General features: G+C 40.1%; 2 protein-coding genes across 2 annotated transcripts; both read right to left on the reverse strand.

Moving 5' to 3' along the window:
* Nucleotides 1–461: 461 nt before the first annotated feature.
* Nucleotides 462–3,873, reverse strand: LOC109808690 (heat shock 70 kDa protein, mitochondrial). The gene is made up of 6 exons (XM_020371796.3): nucleotides 3,688–3,873; nucleotides 3,000–3,064; nucleotides 2,812–2,890; nucleotides 2,164–2,730; nucleotides 1,451–2,071; nucleotides 462–1,274 (listed from the first exon to the last, which is right to left on the reverse strand). Exons 1-6 carry the CDS (start codon nucleotides 3,760–3,762, stop codon nucleotides 648–650), a joined length of 2,034 nt encoding a protein of 677 aa, XP_020227385.2. The 5' UTR covers nucleotides 3,763–3,873; the 3' UTR covers nucleotides 462–647.
* An 11,881-nt stretch (nucleotides 3,874–15,754) lies between these two features.
* LOC145955128 (uncharacterized) lies at nucleotides 15,755–19,968 on the reverse strand. The gene is made up of 2 exons (XM_083069836.1): nucleotides 15,824–19,968; nucleotides 15,755–15,758 (listed from the first exon to the last, which is right to left on the reverse strand). Exons 1-2 carry the CDS (start codon nucleotides 19,966–19,968, stop codon nucleotides 15,755–15,757), a joined length of 4,149 nt encoding a protein of 1,382 aa, XP_082925962.1.
* Between the last annotated feature and the right edge of the window lie 804 nt (nucleotides 19,969–20,772).

Below are 20,772 nucleotides of genomic sequence, written 5' to 3' on the forward strand. Positions count from 1 at the left end.
ACTTGGAGTGGGGGATAATATCTGTAATCACAACTTCACATGAAAAGTCAATTTTTTAAAACAAAATCATAAGATTGATAACAATTATTAAAAATTAAGTAAAAAATAAAAACTGCAAATTACGAATAGAAAATTGTTTTAATTTTTAAAGATGTTAAAAGCTTATAATGTAAAACCGTCGAAACAAGACCTAACAACTTGAATTTAATTTTTCTCAATATAAAACTTTTTTCTTCCCTTCTACCTTGCCAGGATCACCATTAAGAAACCTCACTTTCAACCATCTATTAGGTCAACTACGGCCATTACCACCAGTTGAATCATTGCATTCGTAAGCTACTGCAGCTACAAATTGTTAACTTATTGAGCCTAGCGTCTTGGTGTGCTGTGCGCGTTACAGGTGCATGCAAGTCTCCAAACAAAGTTCCAAATGCTAGTAACAGCCATGACGAATGAACAAATTTTACGCAAAAATTTCGATTTAGTTATTCAAACAGCCGTGTTCGGAGTACAAATGCTACAAATCAAACAGCCTACTGGTAAAAATTGGCTTTCAACATTAGATACAAAAGTAACCTTGTATTGTTGCAATTATGTGATGATTAAAATAAGAAACAAATGCTACAAAACCTCGCCTACTACATAGCTCACTTCTTGACTTCTTCATACTCTGCCTCAGGAGCCTGGTCACCACCACCCTGAGAACCTCCTGCTGAGGAACCGCCACTAGAACCACCTGACATGTGCTCTCCAATCTTGGAGACGGCTTTGTTTGCGGCATCAAGCTTTGACTTAATTTCATCGGCATTGTCCCCAGCCATTGCGTTTCTCAAATCTGAAACTGCATCTTCAATCTCTTTGGCCACTTCGCTGGGAATCTTCTCTCGGTACTCACCTAAACTCTTCTCAATGCTGTAGATGGTTGTATCTGCACTGTTTCTGATGTCAATGAGAGCCTTTCTTTCTTGGTCTCTCTGAGCATGTAACTCTGCTTCTCTGACCATCTTATCAATCTCATCTTCTGAGAGTCCTCCAGAAGACCGGATGGTAATTTGTTGTTCTTTCCCAGTGGACTTGTCTTTGGCAGAGACAGTAACAATTCCATTGGCATCTATATCAAATGTGACTTCGATCTGAGGCAAACCTCTTGGGGCAGGAGGAATGCCAACAAGTTCAAATTCTCCGAGCATTTTGTTGTCTGCAGCCATTTCTCGCTCACCTTGTAGCACCTTAATACCAACCTGAGTCTGATTGTCAGCTGCTGTTGAAAACACCTGAAACAATGATATCGCAAGTTAAAAGTAGACTCAACCAAATAGCAAAAAGCATATTTAACAAAATTAAATAGGCTATACATCTAATAACTAAATCAGGTACAAAAAGAGTATTTCGAAATTAGAACATATTTGCAGTGGTTGGGGGAGTCTTCAATAAAGCATGTTATTATTACCTGGCTCTTTTTTGTGGGAATTGTGGTATTGCGGTTGATCAACCTGGTAAAGATACCACCCAAAGTCTCAATACCCAGAGAAAGTGGAGTAACATCCAGGAGAAGTAGCTCTTTAACATCTCCACGTAGGATACCACCCTGAATAGCTGCTCCCATGGCAACAGCCTCATCAGGATTTACTCCTTTGCTAGGACTCTTTCCAAAGATCTCTGAGACCACCTCCTGAACTTTAGGCACACGGGTCATCCCTCCAACAAGAAGAACCTCATCAACATCTTTGATAGATATGTTAGCATCCTTCAAGCAGCTCTTACACGGTGCCTTTGTTCTTTCAATCAAGTTGTTTACCAAAGCCTCAAACTTGGATCTTGTCAATGTGATGTTCAGATGCTTTGCACCAGATGCATCAGCAGTGATGAAAGGAAGATTGATTTCTGTCTGAGATGTCGAAGACAGCTCAATTTTTGCTTTCTCTGCAGCTTCCCGAAGCCTCTGCAAAGCAAGCCTATCCTTCGAAAGGTCAATACTCTCAGTTCTCTTGAATTCATTCACTAGAAAGTCCAATAAAGCATTATCAAAATCCTCTCCTCCCAAGAAAGTGTCACCATTTGTGGCTTTCACCTATACACAAAAGTTATCAGCAACAGTTTCAAACATTATTCCTAAATCCTAATGATATGAAAAAAAGGAAAAAGATAATCAATTGTAAATACCTCAAAAACACCATTAGAAATCTCTAAGATGGAGACATCAAATGTTCCACCACCAAGATCAAAAACTGCAATGAGACCCTCCTTGTTGTTCATCCCATATGAAAGTGCAGCAGCAGTGGGCTCATTGATGATTCGCTGCACATCAAGACCAGCAATTCTACCCGCATCTTTTGTTGCCTGCCTCTGAGCATCATTGAAGTAAGCTGGTACAGTAACTACAGCTTTTGAAACTGACTTTCCCAGATATGATTCAGCCGTTTCCTTCATCTTGGTGAGAACAAAAGCACCAATTTGGCTGGGAGAATACTGCTGGCCATTGGCTTCAACCCAAGCATCTCCATTGGGTGCCCTGACAATCTTGTACGGTACCATCTTCATCTCCTTCTGAGTTTGATGATCATCAAAACGCCTACCAATCAAACGTTTTGTTCCAAAAAGAGTATTTGTTGGGTTAGTCACAGCCTGACGCTTGGCTGGTGTACCCACAAGAAGCTCCCCTTTCTGGTTGAAGGCAACTACTGATGGTGTTGTTCGAGCTCCTTCAGAATTCTCGATAACTTTGGGATTCTGAAAATGTCATAGATAATAGTAAGCAAATACATCATCCCTTAAAACATATGTAAACAAATTGAGAGAAAAAAATCTTGCCTTTCCCTCCATAACAGAAACACATGAATTCGTGGTACCCAGATCAATTCCAATGACATCATTACCCGCAGGTTTTGAACTGCAGTGACATAAAGTTTTACAATGAATAAATTATAGATTGGAATCTCTCTCTATATATAATCATAAGAAAAAGAGTAATACTATGAAACCAAAACAACAAATGGCACCTGAATGGTCGGGACAAATTCGCCCACTTGTGACCAACACATGATGTCTTTGTGCCGCCTGTCAACTGCACAACCATGCAATAAAAAAATTAGATTTACCTTCTGAATAAACGCTCAGATAACATATGATCAACCATCAACAATCATTATTCAACAAATGATGCCACAAGAACAAACAACAATACTAGGTCCCAATCCCACATAGTTAAGCATGTCAAAATTGCGAGTTATGAAAAAAGAAAAAAAAAATTATATACAACAGCAATACAGCATCCGAACTTGTATATTTTCCTTGGTACACTCATTTCATATCCGAACTTGCATATGAATAACAACGAAGTCAGCTGTCACCTCCCCCCCCCCCCAAAAAAAAAACGCAGACAATCTAGAAAAATTCCGAGCCAATACATAACCCAATAATCAGTAAAATCCAAAGTAACAAGTGCCTCTATCTTCCATAAAAGTGCGTAGGACAGTCCTCAAAACCTTTCTAAAACAGTTAAATCCCAAGATCTATTAGTACGTACTATTGACGAGATAGATTTTAATAATTTTTTTCCGACATGAGCGGATTTCACCTCCGCAAAAAAGTCCCATAATCAGAGGACACAGAACCTCGTCTCAGAGATCTTAAATGAAAAAAGAAATAAAAGGAAAGTGAGATGCGAAAAAGAGGGCGGTGACGTACCGATCGAAAGGCAGAGAGGGAAGAAGAAGGAAGGTCGCGGCGTCGGAGAGAGCGGAGCAAGGCGGTGGCGGCCATGGGGGATTGTGGAAATGAGAAAGAAAGGGTTTGGTTTTAAGTTTTGTAGGGTTTAGGGTTTTGTGGTGACGAGAGAATAGGTGGAAATGAGGTATCGTGTACTTCTAGTCTTCAACACATTTTATGTATCACTCACTATTCTCGATTATTCTGGAAATGTCTAAGACCAAGCACCATATTAGGTGTCATTACTCGTTACTTTTTAAACCGTCGGATATATTATTAAAAATTTAATAACTTAATAATAATTTTATATATTTTAATTTATAAACCAAATCAATTATTTATAATAAATATATTATCTATTATATTATGTGATATATTATAAAAAAAATGTTTTATTACATAAGTAAATGTAACATGACATTACTACATTCGTTATTTTTTTTGTCTAAATTTCATCACTTTTTCTTTGTTTGTTTTCTTACATAAAAATATACTATTACATATAATAATTAAGATTATATTTTGATCCTACAGAAAAGTTATATTTTTTATTAAATTAATTAATTAAATTTTATAATTTATAGTTATGGTAACATTTTTATTTATTATCACAATTTTATAAAAATTTACCATAAATATATGTATATAATAAATCATACATATTTTAATTTTATATAATATTTTATTATACTTTTTCATTAACAATATAATTATTAGACAAATATATATAAAACAACAAGAAAAGAAGATTGTTTTAATATGAGCAATTTCAAGAATATATATTCCAATCAATATATACTTTTTCTTTTAACTGTGTCCACCTCTTACGCATACTACTCTCATTAATTTATATTATATACCAGTAGGAGAGACATTACTACATACATCTATTATTTTTAAAATAATAAAAACTAGTAGTTAGTTGGAGATTTATGGAAGATAAAAAAAATAAAAATTAAAAAATTTAGTGAGAGAGGGGAATGAGGTGAAAAAGTGACTTCAAAGTAGTTAAAAAGATAAAATAATTAAAAATTTATGTATACGAAAATAAATGATCACTTATACATATAACATAAATTATAAATTTTAGATTTTGATTAGGAATAGCTAAAAAAATCTACTTGTAGATATTTATAAATAAAATCTATTATAAATTATAAATAAATAATTAAATGGGTATCCAAAGTAAAAATGAGCAATAAGGTATTTGTATTAGTAAATATTCGAACTTTAAATATGTTAAAAATATTTTTAATTACATATAAATTAATTTAATTTAATTTATTTTTACTATATATATACAAACACATCACAATTATTTATTTTTTTAGCATAAATATATTTTTGAAATTATTTATTTTTAGCTTTATTTTATTTCTTAGTTTTTTGTAACACTATTAATTTTATGATTATTTTATTAATTATATAATTTTTTATTATTTAGATGTGGGTCACTATTGAGTTTTCTAAGTCATGGGACCCTAAAAGTAAGTTGGTCTCTAGATAATTACACCAAGAAATATAGAATTTGTTGATAAATTTTCTAATAAATAAAAATAAAAATCAATTATAAAATTTTCTAGGATGTCTTAATTATGTGGCTGATTTATACCCAAGGAAAGGATAATTTGTAAATCCCTTTTAAATAGGCTTCAAAAAATCCAAAATCTTGAACTAATGAATTAATTTAAATAGTAATTAAAATAAAAAAGTCTAGTTAAAATCTTGCCTTGTTTAGGAATTTCTCATCTAGATGCCTTTTATGATTGTTGAGATAGATGCTTTAGACATAGATTTTGGAGGAATACTAAAAAAAGATAAAAGAATTGTCTAAACAAATAATTAGATTTTACTTAGGAGTCTGTATAGAATCTTAACTTAAATATAATGCTATTAAAAAGAAAATTTAAGTATTGTTCTTTGTACTAAAAAATTTCAAAGTGATTTAATAAATAAAAATCTCCTTTTAAGAATCAATTGTAAGTCTACAAAAACAAGTTTTAAAACATGAGACTCACAACTCTCACTCCCTCTAAAACCTTGTCATTAGATGACTTTGCCCCATCCATCATATGCAGGCTCCATCACCAAGACTGGAAAATTATTAGCCACCATAAATAGTCCTATAACCACCACTAATTCTTTTTCAATATTAAAAACCCTCTTTCTCAAAACATTTTGAAAAGGTCTCAAAATTACAATCATGATAATTGTTAAATATGCATTCATATTTTATTCAATTTAGATAATTATTAATCTGCATTATGCTTATAAATTTTGTTTTTGGTCACAAAATACTTAGTTAAAAGATAATTTCAATTTTAGTTTAATTTTGTAAATATTGAATTTTTTTTATAATTTTCTTTGTTGAAGTGGAACATAGGAGAGAGAAAAATAGGAAAGATACGGATTTCAAAGGGAAAACATTACTCTAGGCTGCACATAATCATTGTTTCAAGTTATAAAAATTTGCTCTAAGGGAGACAAGTCAAAAAGCATTGAAAGATTACATCAACTTGTTTAGAGTGAGTAATATGCGCTTTGAGCAACCAAAATTCGCTTTGAGCAAGTCAAGTTAGAGGACACCTCAAGACACATTCACTTGCTCACTCACAATGAGTAATATGGGCACTCTAAGGGACTGGACTCTACCCAAAAAGTCCATAAAAAATTATTATGAAATTAAGATTTCTATAGACTTTTAGATTAATTACAAATTAAATGAAAATTTTATAAAATTTTACATAGCAAAAGTTAGAGAATCAATCTCTGACAACTTTTATTATAAATTTATTTCATCCAAATTATTACTTTCTTTAAATTTATGCGATTAATTATTTCTTTATGTAATTTAGTAATGGCGTTTATTACCAAAGAATTAGGATAAACATTATGAAGTTTTAGTCTTTGACTTTAATGCAAGATTATTTAATAAAAATTACCTAGAAATTGATTTTTTTTTTTAAACAACCTAGAATTTCCCACCTAAGAAATGATGGTTTAAATACATGTGTGAACTATTGGATTAATTGTTTAATTACAAATTAAATGAAAATTTTATAAAATTTTACATAAGTTAGTGACTCAATCTTTGACTACTTTTATTATATATTTATTTCATCCAAATTATTACTTTCTTTAAATTTTTGTGATTAATTATTTCTTTACGTAATCCAGTTTAATCAATTTTTAATTTACCCATTTAGTATCATAATTACTTTAAATAATCATAAACACAAGTCTTTGTGGATTGATAACTTGAACTTTTGTCCTCTTTACTATTATGTCAATTTGTATACATGCCAAATGCGTATCACACTACCATTAGATTTTCATATAAAAATCATCTATCAAAAAATAGTTACTTCAAAACATGAATTAGAAAACCTCAAATCACAAGAAATCATTAAAAGGTTATTCCCCTCTTGACTATAGTTGGATACCCAAAATTCAAAGTTTGGACAAGAACAAGAAATTTTACGAGTTTATTTTAATTGATATTGGATTTGTAGAGATCACCTTAGAAATGGATAAAACTATCCCCTCTATTGTCAATTATTCTAAACTTAAAATAATAAAAGTGTTGACATTTTCATTTTGGAATCAACATCCTTTTACTAAAAAGGATTTTTCGAGATCCATCATCCCTTCCTCTTATAATTACTTTGATTACCAAAAAGCTTGGTATAAAATTATTTTTGAAAAAAAATCTCAGACATTCATGGTATATCAATTTTAAAAATAAATTACTTGTCGAATTACTCTCTTGATTTCTTGATTGGTTCATGTTTGTAGGAGCAATAAAAGCCATTTTACCACTTAAGATGACAAAATATTATGATAATTTCAAGACATTAACTCCAAATATGTTTGGTCACTTAAAACCTCTCAATTCCTGCTCAATCACGAGAGTAAGTTGATTGTTTCAGCACATGTATGAGTTGCATAGGCACCTAGAGGTCCCCTGTCCACCAAGCCTCTGCCTAAAAGTAAAAGTTTTCTGGTAGAAAAAGTTTAGGTAAAAATACTATTTTGGTCCCTTATAATATTTTAAATTTTCCATTTAGTCCCATCTTAATTTTTTGTTTCAATTTGGTCCTCAATAAGTTAAATCACTGCAATGTCGGACCTTCCGTCCAAATTTCTTAAACAGAATTAAATGTTGGCCACGTGGATGCCACATAGATGCATAGGTGGCAAAGTGCCACGTCGTCCTCCTCCTCTTATTTAATGCATCCGGAACGGCCCGTTCTAAAACCAGAATGACCCGTTTTGCGTGCACTATTGTGTGTTAATTTTTCACCTAGAATGGGTCATTCTAGATACAACATTTAACACACAACGAGTGTAGCAGAATGGCCCGTTCTGAAATCAGAACGGGTCGTTCTGGTTCCAGAATGGGTCGTTCCAGAAAGTCAACGTATGTTCAACACAATGCAGCAATGTGGTTCAGAGATTGAAAATAAAAATTTATTAGATAACATAAATTCAAAGACTGAAATATGGTTCAGAGACTACAAACAAACATTCATAACAAATCATATACTAAGAAAGTTCAAATAAATTACTGAGAAGGAAAATAAAATCATGTCTTTTCATCCTTGACTGTATAGTGTCGATTTGATAGTAAGTAATTCACGATTAACAATGAAATAAAACCTGTCACTATTGTTCTTAGTATCCTTAGTGATACACTACATTGCATAACAAGTATTATAATTAATACTTTTAGGAGTTTCTATATCCTGTAATTGGTCCAAAAATGGTGTATAGCCCAAATATTTAGCAATTGAAGTTATCAATCCTCCATTGACAATATTACCTAATTTAGTGTTTGAAATATTTTGTACCTTGAACTTTTTTTCCTTGAACATTTCACAATCGTGATTTTGAATCACGGGCGTGCGTGAACTATAATCATGGACCGTTTGGAGTTGGTGTTCTGGTTTCAGAACGGACCGTTCTGGTTTCAGAACGGACCGTTCTGGTTTCAAAACGGGTCGTTCCAAATACATTAAAGAAGGAGGAAGTTGCACCTTGTCACCTATGCATCTACGTGGCATCCACATGACCAATAATTAACTCCTTTTAAGAAATTTGGACGGAAGATCCGACATTGTAGTGATTTAACTTATTGGAGACCAAATTGAAACAAAAAATTAAGATAGGATTAAATTAAAAATTAAAAATATTATAAGGGACCAAAGTAGTATTTTTATCAAAAGTTTAATATAGGATTCCCTTGAATCCAAATTCAAGTCTTGAAAGACTAGATCAACTTTAAGTCCTTATGTCTCATCTAAGAAGCCTACAACAATAAAAAGCAATTCTAAAAAAGAATTTAAGAAAAAATTATTAGAGATCCTTTCTTCGTTGGATTTTGGAATTGAATATGAAATAAAGGAAGTGAATAGTAGTCAATAAGATGACTGCTACCAATTACAAATGACACAAGATGTTAATTTTAGCTTTGAAGGTTTGTGAGTAAAATGCTTCTTCAAGACTCATAAAATCAATATGTCCGATGTTAGCTTTCAAAGAATTGCTCAAGTTATGGAAAAACTCAAGTTGATAAAAGGTGACAAAATATTTTAAGAATTTTGTGTTGGAAAATCATTTGATCCCAACTATAATTGTGTCAGTAAAGTAGCAATAAAGAAAAATATCATAGTAAGAAGACGTGATTCTTACGTCACCCAAAAGATGTTTTTTTAATTTGTCCATGAGTGTCGACAATTAAAAGTAAGGCTTACTAATTGTAAATTAATTTGTCATTGTATGTTAGTAACTAAAAGTATGGTTTCTTAGTTATAATTAATTACTTTTGAATTTTGTCTTTGAGATCTGTCTATGGACTCTTTGATTATAAATATCTTATAATTTGAGATAAAGAGACACAATTCTCTTGAATCATAAACCCTTTTTTCCCTCAATCCCTCGTAGTTTAAGCACCCAAGCCTTCTAATTTTCTTGCTTTGGTTTTGTAAGTACTCGTAATAAATAGATAAATTTTGTGTGAACTATTTATTTGCTTATTATTTGTCTTCATTTTAATTATCTTTGTATTCCCTTGCGCCTCCTAAATATTGCACATCTATATACCACTATATATATATATATTAATAAGATCGAAATATTTTATATTTCTATATTTTATTTAATAAAAATATTTAAAAATTATTAATATTTAGTAAACTAATTGGTGTTATATTAGATTTTTAAATCTAAAAATGTTGAGTTTGATTCTTATGTTTATAAGAATGATTAATTACTTTTAAAATTATTTTTATTATTTAAAAATTTAAGAATAAAATAATTTAAAAAATGTGTGTGCCAAATGAGACAATTCTTTTTATTATATATTAGAAGGGTCAAAATATTTTGTGTCTCTAATAATTATACATAAACATGATATTATAAGATTATAGATATTTATTTAAATAGGATATAAAAAAATTACATATTTGAAATATATAATGATCTATTAAAAAGTGGAGATCAAAAGTAGTTATATATTTCAATCTCTTTTATTATTAGGTATAGATTAGGTATAGATAATGATATAATGATAAAATAAAATATTTTTAATAAAAATTAAAAAGGTTCTGAAAATTTATGGAATTACGTAAATAGAAGCTGTACCTGCTTAAGGATACACTCGTAGTCTTCTTGGTAAGAAGGGCCGAACGGATACTTCAAACGGATTCTTCAGAGGGGGGAGGTACCTGCAAAAGGCACTCCAACGCTCAAGTCAGGATAAGCACGATATTCTAGGATAATTAATGAACAGTGACATACCTTGTTATGTGTAACCTATTTATAGCATCTGACATGGGCTTGAGCGTGATGGGCCCTCTCAGATATTTACCAAATTAGGTAATACGGTACTAATTGGTTGTTAGGCTTTAATCATGTACTTACCTTTCTTAATTGTGATTACCGTTATGACTTGTTTAACCCTTCGGCAAGAGGCCGAGCCGACTATTCAATACTAGTCGGAACGGCAAATGACCGAGCCGTCTAGTCCGTATACGGCAGCTTGTATACTTCCGGTATGATCTATGTCGGAACGGTACTTGACCGAGCCGACTCGATGAGTGATGATGGTCCATATTGGCATTAACCAGACTGATGTCGGTTCTCGGCCTCATGCCGAGCCGACGTTGATGGTGATGCTTGTACGTGACTTACTATGCATGAGTGCCTGACGAAATGGCACGTGTTGGCCCACGTGACCGATACGGTCTCTCCGGTACACAAGCCCCCCAGCCTTTGAGGAGCGAAGCGACGTGAAAGGTTAATGAAATAAAAACAGGATTTTTGAGTTGGTGTCTTGAAGAAGAAGCTAAGGGTTACAACTGATGGTGGGATATGAAGGGTTGTAACCATTGGGCATTTGATGGCGTACGCGAGAAGTTATGGTGGGAAGCGAAGGGATATAACCGTTGGTCATTAATGACGCATGCGAAGAGTTGCGCGCCCTAGACCGTTGGATCTAAATGATCCAACGGTAGGCATGAGGGGGTGTCTCTTCAGTTGCTTATTAAGAACGCCTATAAATAGATGTGTAGGGGGAAGGGTTTCCACATGCAAACTTACTAGCTGCTCCGAGCCGAAGTTATTTGAGAGCGTTTTGAGTACTCAACAGCAATTGGTCAAGTTCAATCATCAGGTACGTAATGGCTAACCTGGACATTGTTCATGTTGACTCCTCTGGGGACGAAGAGGAATCTAGGTTAAGGACGACGCCGAACCAGGAGGTAGCGTCGGCTTTAGCTTCGAATGGGGGCGATTCCGCAGAGTCGGCTTCGGGGTCCGATCGGTCGCAAAGTGGGAATGATTCGGCATCGGTTGTGGGTTCTGAAGATCAGCCGAGTCGGGGTGGGGAATCGTCAAGAATTTTTCCTCCCATATCGACTCCCGGGTATTCGTGGGTACATGGTGAAGTTGGTAGTGTATACTCTCGGTATACGAGCAAGAAGTCTCTTGTGAACGTCGTATCAGCCATAAAGTTTTTAAACTTTCCCGAAGACGAAGAACCTTCTGCTGTCTTTTTCCAACCGTGCCGAGGTGACGGGGCTTCGAATCCAGACTTCGTTTATTTGAATCAAGGATCGTCCAAATACCCATTCTTTTACGTGTATGATTATATGTTCCGGGATCTGAAGATATCCCTCCCTTTTGACAATTATTTCATGAGTATACTTCGGCTTCTTAATGTGGCGCCGAGCCAACTTCACCCGAACACCTGGGCCGCTATGCAAGGGTTTAGGCATTTGTGTCTAGCCCTCGGTCTCCAACCCACTCCACATCTATTCCTGCACTTCTATACGTCTCGGCCGACGAAGAAGGCTAAGTGGCTGTCGTTGATTCGTCACAATGATTGCTTGCTGCAACCTTTTACCACCTCGTACAAAAAATTTAAAGTGGGATTTATGAAGGTGATGATTCGGCCAGAACCAGGAAAAAAGTATTTCTTTGATGCCGAAGGGAATCCACTATTTCCCTTGTATTGGACCCGGAAGCCGCGCAAGTACGACACGGTTTTCAAATCACGCATGTCCCCGGAGGAGAGAATGAGTCTAAGTTTTTTAGACAAACTACCTCGGCCTCTACCATGTCGTCCTCTGATCCGGTTGTTTGAATCGACCGATGTAGTCGAGGAACTAATTGGTATAGTACCTTTCTTATTTAATTAAATTTGTGTGTTATCATTGATTTTGACTAATAATGTGCAGGTTTAATGGCTGCCCATGGAGATGACGATCTAGACATCCGTAACCTGATCCGGAATCAATTGGCGGCGACTACTGGAAACAAGACTTCAGCCCCGATGGGTGGGAATCAAGCTACCGTCCAAGCTGGTGGGGTAGGGTCGTCGGCTCGGAAAAAGAAACCCACTCGGCCCCAACCTGAAAAAAGAAGGCCGGATGCAAGGGCCGAGGAAGAAAGTCGCCGGGCCAAACAACGCCGAGTGGCTAGCCCCCCTGTTCCAGAAGGTCTATCTTCGCCAAGTTTTTTGGCCGGGAACGTCAACGCTCAGGATTTCCTGAGTCAAGACTTAACTTCTGAAGCCGGCCAAGGGATGCTGAGTCGCATGAGCTCGGCTCAAAAATGGAGCTTCTTCTGCGAGTTCCAAGTGCGGGCCGTGGCAATGGCCCAAAGCATAGTTATGCAGCCGAACGGCGAGGCTGATGGGCTGCGCCGGCAGCTTGCTGAGCAGGAGAAGTCTCTTCAAGAGACGCTGGCGGCTTTAACAGACGCTCAAACATCCAACAGCAAGTACCAGGCTGAAATGGATCGCAGAGGGCGGGTTGCCGACGACTTGGCCTTGAAGGTTCAGCGTCTCGAACTTGCTTTGAAGACCGAGACCGACAAGGTTACTGCTCTAGGGAAGGGGTTGGATGCTGAGAATACCGCTTTCGAGGCCTATAAGGAGAAAGCGCGTGCCAAGGTCCTTAGCCAGCATCAGGCCGGCTTTGCCCAAGCGGCTCGGCAAGCCTGTCATTTTGGCGACTTTCCGCCAGACTTCCATCTTGACATGACGAAAGATTTCTTTCAAGGGAAGCTGGTGGACCTCACTTCTATTCCTCCTGATCAACAAGCCGACGAGGAAGCTCTGGCTCGGGCGAACGAGCCAAATGAGGATGTTACAATTCAGGAGGAAGAAGCGCCTGAGGCTGGTCCGATTCCTGGCGAGGCGGAGGTAGTTTCTTAGGTTTTTGCGTTGTAATTCCGGGCCAATAGTGCCCATTTTTTTTTTTTGTTGCTAGGCCGATAGTGCCTTTTAATAAATTCGATTTTTCTCTTCGTATACTGCTTTGAATTCTTTTCGCAATGTTTTTCTCATTGGCCGAGAGTCATCTCGGGTTAGAAGATCTAAAACTAAAGCCGCATCCTTGGCCGAGAGGCATCTCGGGAGGGAAGACGTAGGATTAAAAGTCACATCCTTGGCCGAGAGACATCTCGGGAGGGAAGACTTGTAGGATTGAAAGTCACATCCTTAGCCGAGAGACATCTCGGGAGGGAAGACTTGTAGGATTGAAAGTCACATCCTTGGCCGAGAGACATCTCGGGAGGGAAGACTTGTAGGATTGAAAGTCACATCCTTAGCCGAGAGACATCTCGGGAGGGAAGACTTGTAGGATTGAAAGTCACATCCTTGGCCGAGAGACATCTCGGGAGGGAAGACTTGTAGGATTGAAAGTCACATCCTTAGCCGAGAGACATCTCGGGAGGGAAGACTTGTAGGATTGAAAGTCACATCCTTGGCCGAGAGACATCTCGGGAGGGAAGACTTGTAGGATTGAAAGTCACATCCTTGGCCGAGAGACATCTCGGGAGGGAAGACTTGTAGGATTGAAAGTCACATCCTTAGCCGAGAGACATCTCGGGAGGGAAGACTTGTAGGATTGAAAGTCACATCCTTGGCCGAGAGACATCTCGGGAGGGAAGACTTGTAGGATTGAAAGTCACATCCTTAGCCGAGAGACATCTCGGGAGGGAAGACTTGTAGGATTGAAAGTCACATCCTTGGCCGAGAGACATCTCGGGAGGGAAGACTTGTAGGATTGAAAGTCACATCCTTAGCCGAGAGACATCTCGGGAGGGAAGACTTGTAGGATTGAAAGTCACATCCTTGGCCGAGAGACATCTCGGGAGGGAAGACTTGTAGGATTGAAAGTCACATCCTTAGCCGAGAGACATCTCAGGAGGGAAGACTTGTAGGATTGAAAGTCACATCCTTGGCCGAGAGACATCTCGGGAGGGAAGACTTGTAAAAACTTTAATGTTAAAAATGTATAGTAAGTCAAAGATAATTGAACTGTGTTGTTATTGATTGGATGCCTCATTAAAAACCTTGCCGGCCAAAACCTCTTTTCACGATTTTTTAAGAGGAGAAAAGACCGGTTCAAGGAAAAGAGTGCATCATTATACATAGTTGAAATGTAAATACATGATGTTGATTCAACTGTAATATGTCTTCAAATGAGTAGAATTCCATGTCCGAGGAACGACCTTGCCGGACAGCTCTTCTAACTTGTACGCTCCATTGTTGAGGACATGCCGTATCCGGAAAGGGCCGTCCCAGTTGGCTGATAGCTTCCCTTCTGAAGAGTTGCGTCTGGCTGACCCGGTTGCTCTCCATACAAGATTACCTTCGTGAAATGTTCTCGGCTTAACACTTGAATTGAAACGGCGTGTCATGCGTTGTTTATATGCCTCGGCCACAATCTGTGCTTTTTCCCGTGCTTCATCGAGGACATCAAGCTCGGCTCGGAGCGAAGCATTGTTAGACTCCTCATGGAAGTGCTGTCTTCGGAATGATGGCTCTCCGACTTCAACCGGGATCATGGCGTCCGCGCCGTAAGTCAGGCGAAAGGGTGTCTCTTTTGTTGCTGATTGTGGTGTACATCGATACGCCCAAAGGACCTCTGGCAACTCTTCGGCCCATGCCCCTTTTGCCGAACCGAGCCGTTTCTTTAATTCGGTGAGGATAACCTTATTGGCCGCTTCGGCCTGGCCGTTCGACTGGGGGTGCTCAACTGATGTAAACCTATGCCAGATGCCAAGGTTTTCAAGGAAAGAGTTGAACTTTTTGTCCGTGAATTGTAGGCCGTTATCCGAGATGATGGCATATGGGATGCCGAAACGGGTAACTATGTTCTTCCAGACAAATTTCTGGACATTAGCGGCGGAGATGCAGGCAAGCGGCTCGGCCTCAATCCACTTTGTGAAGTAATCGACAGCTACGAGGAGAAACTTAACTTGTCCCTTCGCCACCGGAAATGGGCCGAGTACATCAATGCCCCATAAAGTAAACGGCCATGGAGAGCTGATGCTATGCAGTTCAGCAGCTGAGGCATGGATGAGGTTCCCGTATTTTTGGCACTGAACACATTTCTTGACAAAGTCGGCGCAGTCCCCCTTCAGAGTTGGCCAATAATAACCGGCCCGCAAGACTTTAGCTGCTAAGGTTCGTCCTCCGGAATGGGAGCCACAAATACCCTCATGGACTTCCCTCATCACGTAATCTGCTTGGTGACTATCTATGCATTTGAGCAGCGGGGTGGAGAACCCCCGTCTGTAGAGGTCCTCGGCTATCATGGAGTACCGAGCCGCTTGTGTTCGCAACTTCTTAGCTTCCAACGGGTCGGCCGGTACTGCGCCGTTAGTGATATAGTTCCGAATGGGTGTGGTCCATGAGGGTGATTCATCTATTGCCATGCACTCGGTTGTTACGCTTGGGGAGGGAACTTCAAGATGAATAGTGGTGCGCAGCTGTCCCGGCTTCCGGCTGCTGGCGAGCCGAGCTAACTGATCAGCTCGTTCATTGTTGTTACGCAAAACATGCCGAACCTGAACCTCGCTGAATTCATCCTTCAATTTTTGGAATAGATGATAGTATTGTAATAAGTTCGCATCTTTAACTTGGAAATTATCATTGACCTGCTCGGCCACTATCTTTGAGTCGGTCCAGCATATGACTCGCTTCACATCCATCTCGGTTGCCAACCGCATCCCAGCTAGTAGGGCCTCGTATTCCGCTTGGTTATTCGAGGCACGAAAACCGAACCGAAGGGACTGCTCAATTGTGACGCCTGAGGGACTAGCCAGTATCACTCCTGCTCCGCTGCCTTGGGCGTTAGAAGACCCATCGACATGCAAGGTCCATGATTCGTCTTCAAAACGCCCTGAAGGGATAAGCTCGTTAACAAAATCAGCCAAGTGCTGCGACTTGATTGGACCTCTCGGCTCAAAGGACAAATCGAACTCTGACAACTCGACCGACCATGCCATCATTCGGCCGACAATCTCTGGTTTTCTTAATACTTTTGCCACTGGACAATCGGTCCGAACAATTATCTTGTGGCTATGAAAGTATTGTCTGAGTCGACGAGCAGTGTAGATGAGTCCTAAGGCTACCTTTTCAATTAACTGGTATCGTCGTTCGGCCTCCTGCAAAGTCCGACTGATGAAATACACTAGTTGTTGCCCTTCTCGGTTTTCTTGTATTAGCGCAGCGCTAATTGAGCTGTCGGAGACCGCTAAGTATATGATCATGTCAATGTTGGCAACTGGTTTGGAAAGGACTGGGGGTGTACTAAGGCGCTCCTTGAAATGTTGGAATGATGTTTCACACTCCTGGGTCCATTGGAATCGCTCGGTCTTCTTGAGCAAAAGGAGGATGGGTCTAGCTATCTCAGCTAGGCAAGGAAGAAAGCGGGAGAGCGAAGTGAGCCGGCCTGCCAACTTCTGAACTTCTTTCAGGGTACTTGGGCTTTTCATGCTTAGAATGGCTTGACACTTGTCAGGATTTGCTTCAATGCCGCGACTGGACAACATAAACCCTAAAAACTTGCCGCCTGAGACCCCGAATACGCACTTGTCGGGGTTGAGGCTCATTTGGTGGTGCCGAAGCGCGTGAAACACATCAGTCAAGTCCTGTGCGTGTACAGATACGCTACTTGACTTTACTACCATGTCATCAACGTACACCTCCATACATCGGCCAATGTGGTTGCTGAAAATTTTGTTCATCAACCGTTGGTAAGTGGCTCCGGCATTTTTCAGGCCGAAGGGCATAACTCGGTAACAGTAATTGGCTGTTTCGGTGATGAACGCCGTTTTCTCTTCATCCTGAGGGTGCATTCGGATTTGGTTATATCCGGAATATGCGTCAAGGAATGACAGGAATTTGTGGCCAGATGCCCCATCGACGAGCCGATCAATGTTTGGTAGCGGATAGGCATCCTTCGGACAGGCTTTGTTCAAATTAGTGTAGTCAGTACACATGCGCCATTTCCCATTCGGTTTCTTGACCATTACTACATTAGCTAGCCAAGTTGAGTAGTGTACCTCCCGGATGAACTTGGCTTCTAGCAACTTACTCACTTCGGCCTCTATTGCCGCCTTCCTGTCCTCCCCAGCCTTTTGACGCCGTTGAGCGATCGGTCTTGCTTCTTTGCTTATGGACAACTTGTGACAGAGGAAACTAGGATCAATGCCGGGCATGTCAGAGGGATGCCAAGCAAATAGGTCACTATTTTTGAGGATCACTTGGCTGACAGCCAATTGTTCCCGCTCGGACAGGTTGGCTCCTATATAAGTGACTTGTGACTCCAACACCCCTACTTGAATCGGTTGCTTGTCATCAACAGGCTCGACTCTTTCGTCCTGATCGATCCGGGGATCAAGGTCCACAGTCGAATGATGGGACACCGAGTGAACCCCACTCGGCCTCCTAGGTACCTCGTCTTTTATTCTTGGCAGTCGCAAACTAGCGAAGTAACATTCCCGCGCCGTCTTTTGGTCGGCATGAACCGTGACGACTCGTCCTGACTCGGCCAGAAATTTCATGGCCAAATGAGGGGTAGATACGACTGCTCCGAGCCGATTCGGTGATGGTCGTCCAAGGAGAATGTTGTAAGATGTGCTGGCGTGTACCACCACATATTTAACTGAAACATCTCGGTATTCGGCGCCTTCAAATCCGAACCGAGTCGACAACTTGATGTATCCCTTGGTCTTGACCCGTTCGCCGGAGAACCCGACCAAGGGTTCATCATACGGAACTAGCTCGGACTCCGGGATGCCCAACTGCTTGAACGTATTCCAGTAGAGGATGTCGGCCGAACTTCCTTGGTCGACCAGCGTCTTGCGTACAATACAATTGTGAATTTCGACGCTGATTACCATTGGATCATCCTGGTCCGGATCGATGCCTTTAAAATCAGCTTCTGTGAAAGTTATAGTGGGAAGGCGGCGACGAGCGGATTCGATGGCATGAACATGCCGGACAGCTCGCAGGTGTCTTTTTTGTGCAGATGAAGACGAGCCACCTCCAGCGAATCCCCCGGCAATGGTATTGATGACTCGCCGAGGCTGTGCCGAAGGCTCATCCTCTCTTCTATCTCTAAATCGACTACGTTCTCTGCGAGAACGTGTTTCTGTCCTTTGTTCGAGTTGGTCGCGTCTCCGTGACCGGTCTTCGTATCTCGATCGGTTTGGACGCTCAACGAAACCTTGCAACTGTCCCTGCTTGACTAAGTCTTCAATCTTATCCTTCAGAGCCAAACAATCGTCAGTTGAATGCCCACGGTTGCGATGATATCTGCATGACTTGGTCGTATCGGCCTGGGGAGGGGTTGATGCTCGTTTTGGGATGACCAGTATATCCGAGGCCAGTGCTTGTTCTAATACTGCTGATCGGCTAGTATTGAGGGGCGTGTATTGTGAGTACCTTGGTCCCCGAGGAGGCTTCTCGCGGGGAACCAACTCTTTCGGTCGACTCCGAAAACTCGGCTCGGCCAGCTTGTCAGGTTTTGTTGACACTTCTACTCGGGCTTGGTTCCGGAACTCGGCCAATTCCTCCATCTGCATGTACTTGTCGGCTCGCCGACGCAAATCATCCATGTCTGTAGGGGGTTTCTTACAAATGCTGTTGGCAAAAGGCCTTGGCTTCAAGGCAGTGGTCAGGTGGTGTAGAGCTACAGCAGGGTTTAAGTCTCGAATTTCGAGCGCCGCTTTGTTGAATCGGCTCATGAATGTCTGAAGAGATTCCTTCTTCTCCTGACGAATGCTGATTAGTGCCAACGAGGTCAATTGGTGAGGCCGACTGGTAGCAAATTGAATTGTGAACTGGGAAGCCAACGTACTGAACGAATCAATCGAGTTGGCCGGAAGCCGAGTAAACCAACTCAGTGCTCGTCCCTTTAAGGATGTTGGGAAGATTCGGCATAGAGCAGCATCATCGTTTGTGCTTAGAGTAACTTGAGTCAAGAACACATCCACGTGTTCGTCTGGATCGGTAGTGCCATTATACTTGTCTAAGGGCAAAGACTTCCAATGGTCAAGGAGTGCCATCTGCATGATGTTCGGGGTAAAAGGATGCCGATGTGCTCCGGCCGGCAAAGGCTGGATCGGTCGGCCGACCGAAGCATGCGCAACTGGAGCGGCGACAGAGGTGTGGGGAAGAGAAGAGTGAGGGCCCTGCGAGTGGAACGACCCCTGTGTGTGAGTTGTCTCAGATGGTTTCCATGTGGGATCCCGGTATTGATTTTTCAGCGCAACATTCTCTTCTCTCAATGCATCCATCTCGGCAGCATCTCTCTCTCGCTGTTGTTTCATGGCGATCATTTCTTCCTTCATCTGGCGCACCATATCGGTCAAGTTTGTCTCCTCAACCGTCTCGGCCCCGGACTGATGCTCGTCTTCAGACTGTTGCCCTTCAAAATTAGTATTCCTTGTCTTTACCATGATTCTTTTACTCGTAAACTTTCAGTGCTTCTGCAATGCTATCGGTTCGGCCCCACGGTGGGCGCCAAAATGTACCTGCTTAAGGATACACTCGTAGTCTTCTTGGTAAGAAGGGCCGAACGGATACTTCAAACGGATTCTTCAGAGGGGGGAGGTACCTGCAAAAGGCACTCCAACGCTCAAGTCAGGATAAGCACGATATTCTAGGATAATTAATGAACAGTGACATACCTTGTTATGTGTGACCTATTTATAGCATCTGACATGGGCCTGAGCGTGATGGGCCCTCTCAGATATTTACCAAATTAGGTAATACGGTACTAATTGGTTGTTAGGCTTTAATCATGTACTTACCTTTCTTAATTGTGATTACCGTTATGACTTGTTTAACCCTTCGGCAAGAGGCCGAGCCGACTATTCAATACTAGTCGGAACGACAAATGACCGAGCCGTCTAGTCCGTATACGGCAGCTTGTATACTTCCGGTATGATCTATGTCGGAACGGTACTTGACCGAGCCGACTCGATGAGTGATGATGGTCCATATTGGCATTAACCAGACTGATGTCGGTTCTCGGCCTCATGCCGAGCCGACGTTGATGGTGATGCTTGTACGTGACTTACTATGCATGAGTGCCTGACGAAATGGCACGTGTTGACCCACGTGACCGATACGGTCTCTCCGGTATAGAAGCTAATCAAAAAATAAAATAAAATAGTAACCATGTAACCGTCTTGAGTTGATTTACCAATGTTACTTACTACTAGGATTTCTACTTGGTAGAGATATGAATGAATGAATGT

The sequence above is a fragment of the Cajanus cajan genome, chromosome 2 (assembly GCF_000230855.2).
Source record: "Cajanus cajan strain Asha chromosome 2, NIPB_CcT2T_4, whole genome shotgun sequence".
Lineage (NCBI taxonomy): Eukaryota > Viridiplantae > Streptophyta > Magnoliopsida > Fabales > Fabaceae > Cajanus > Cajanus cajan.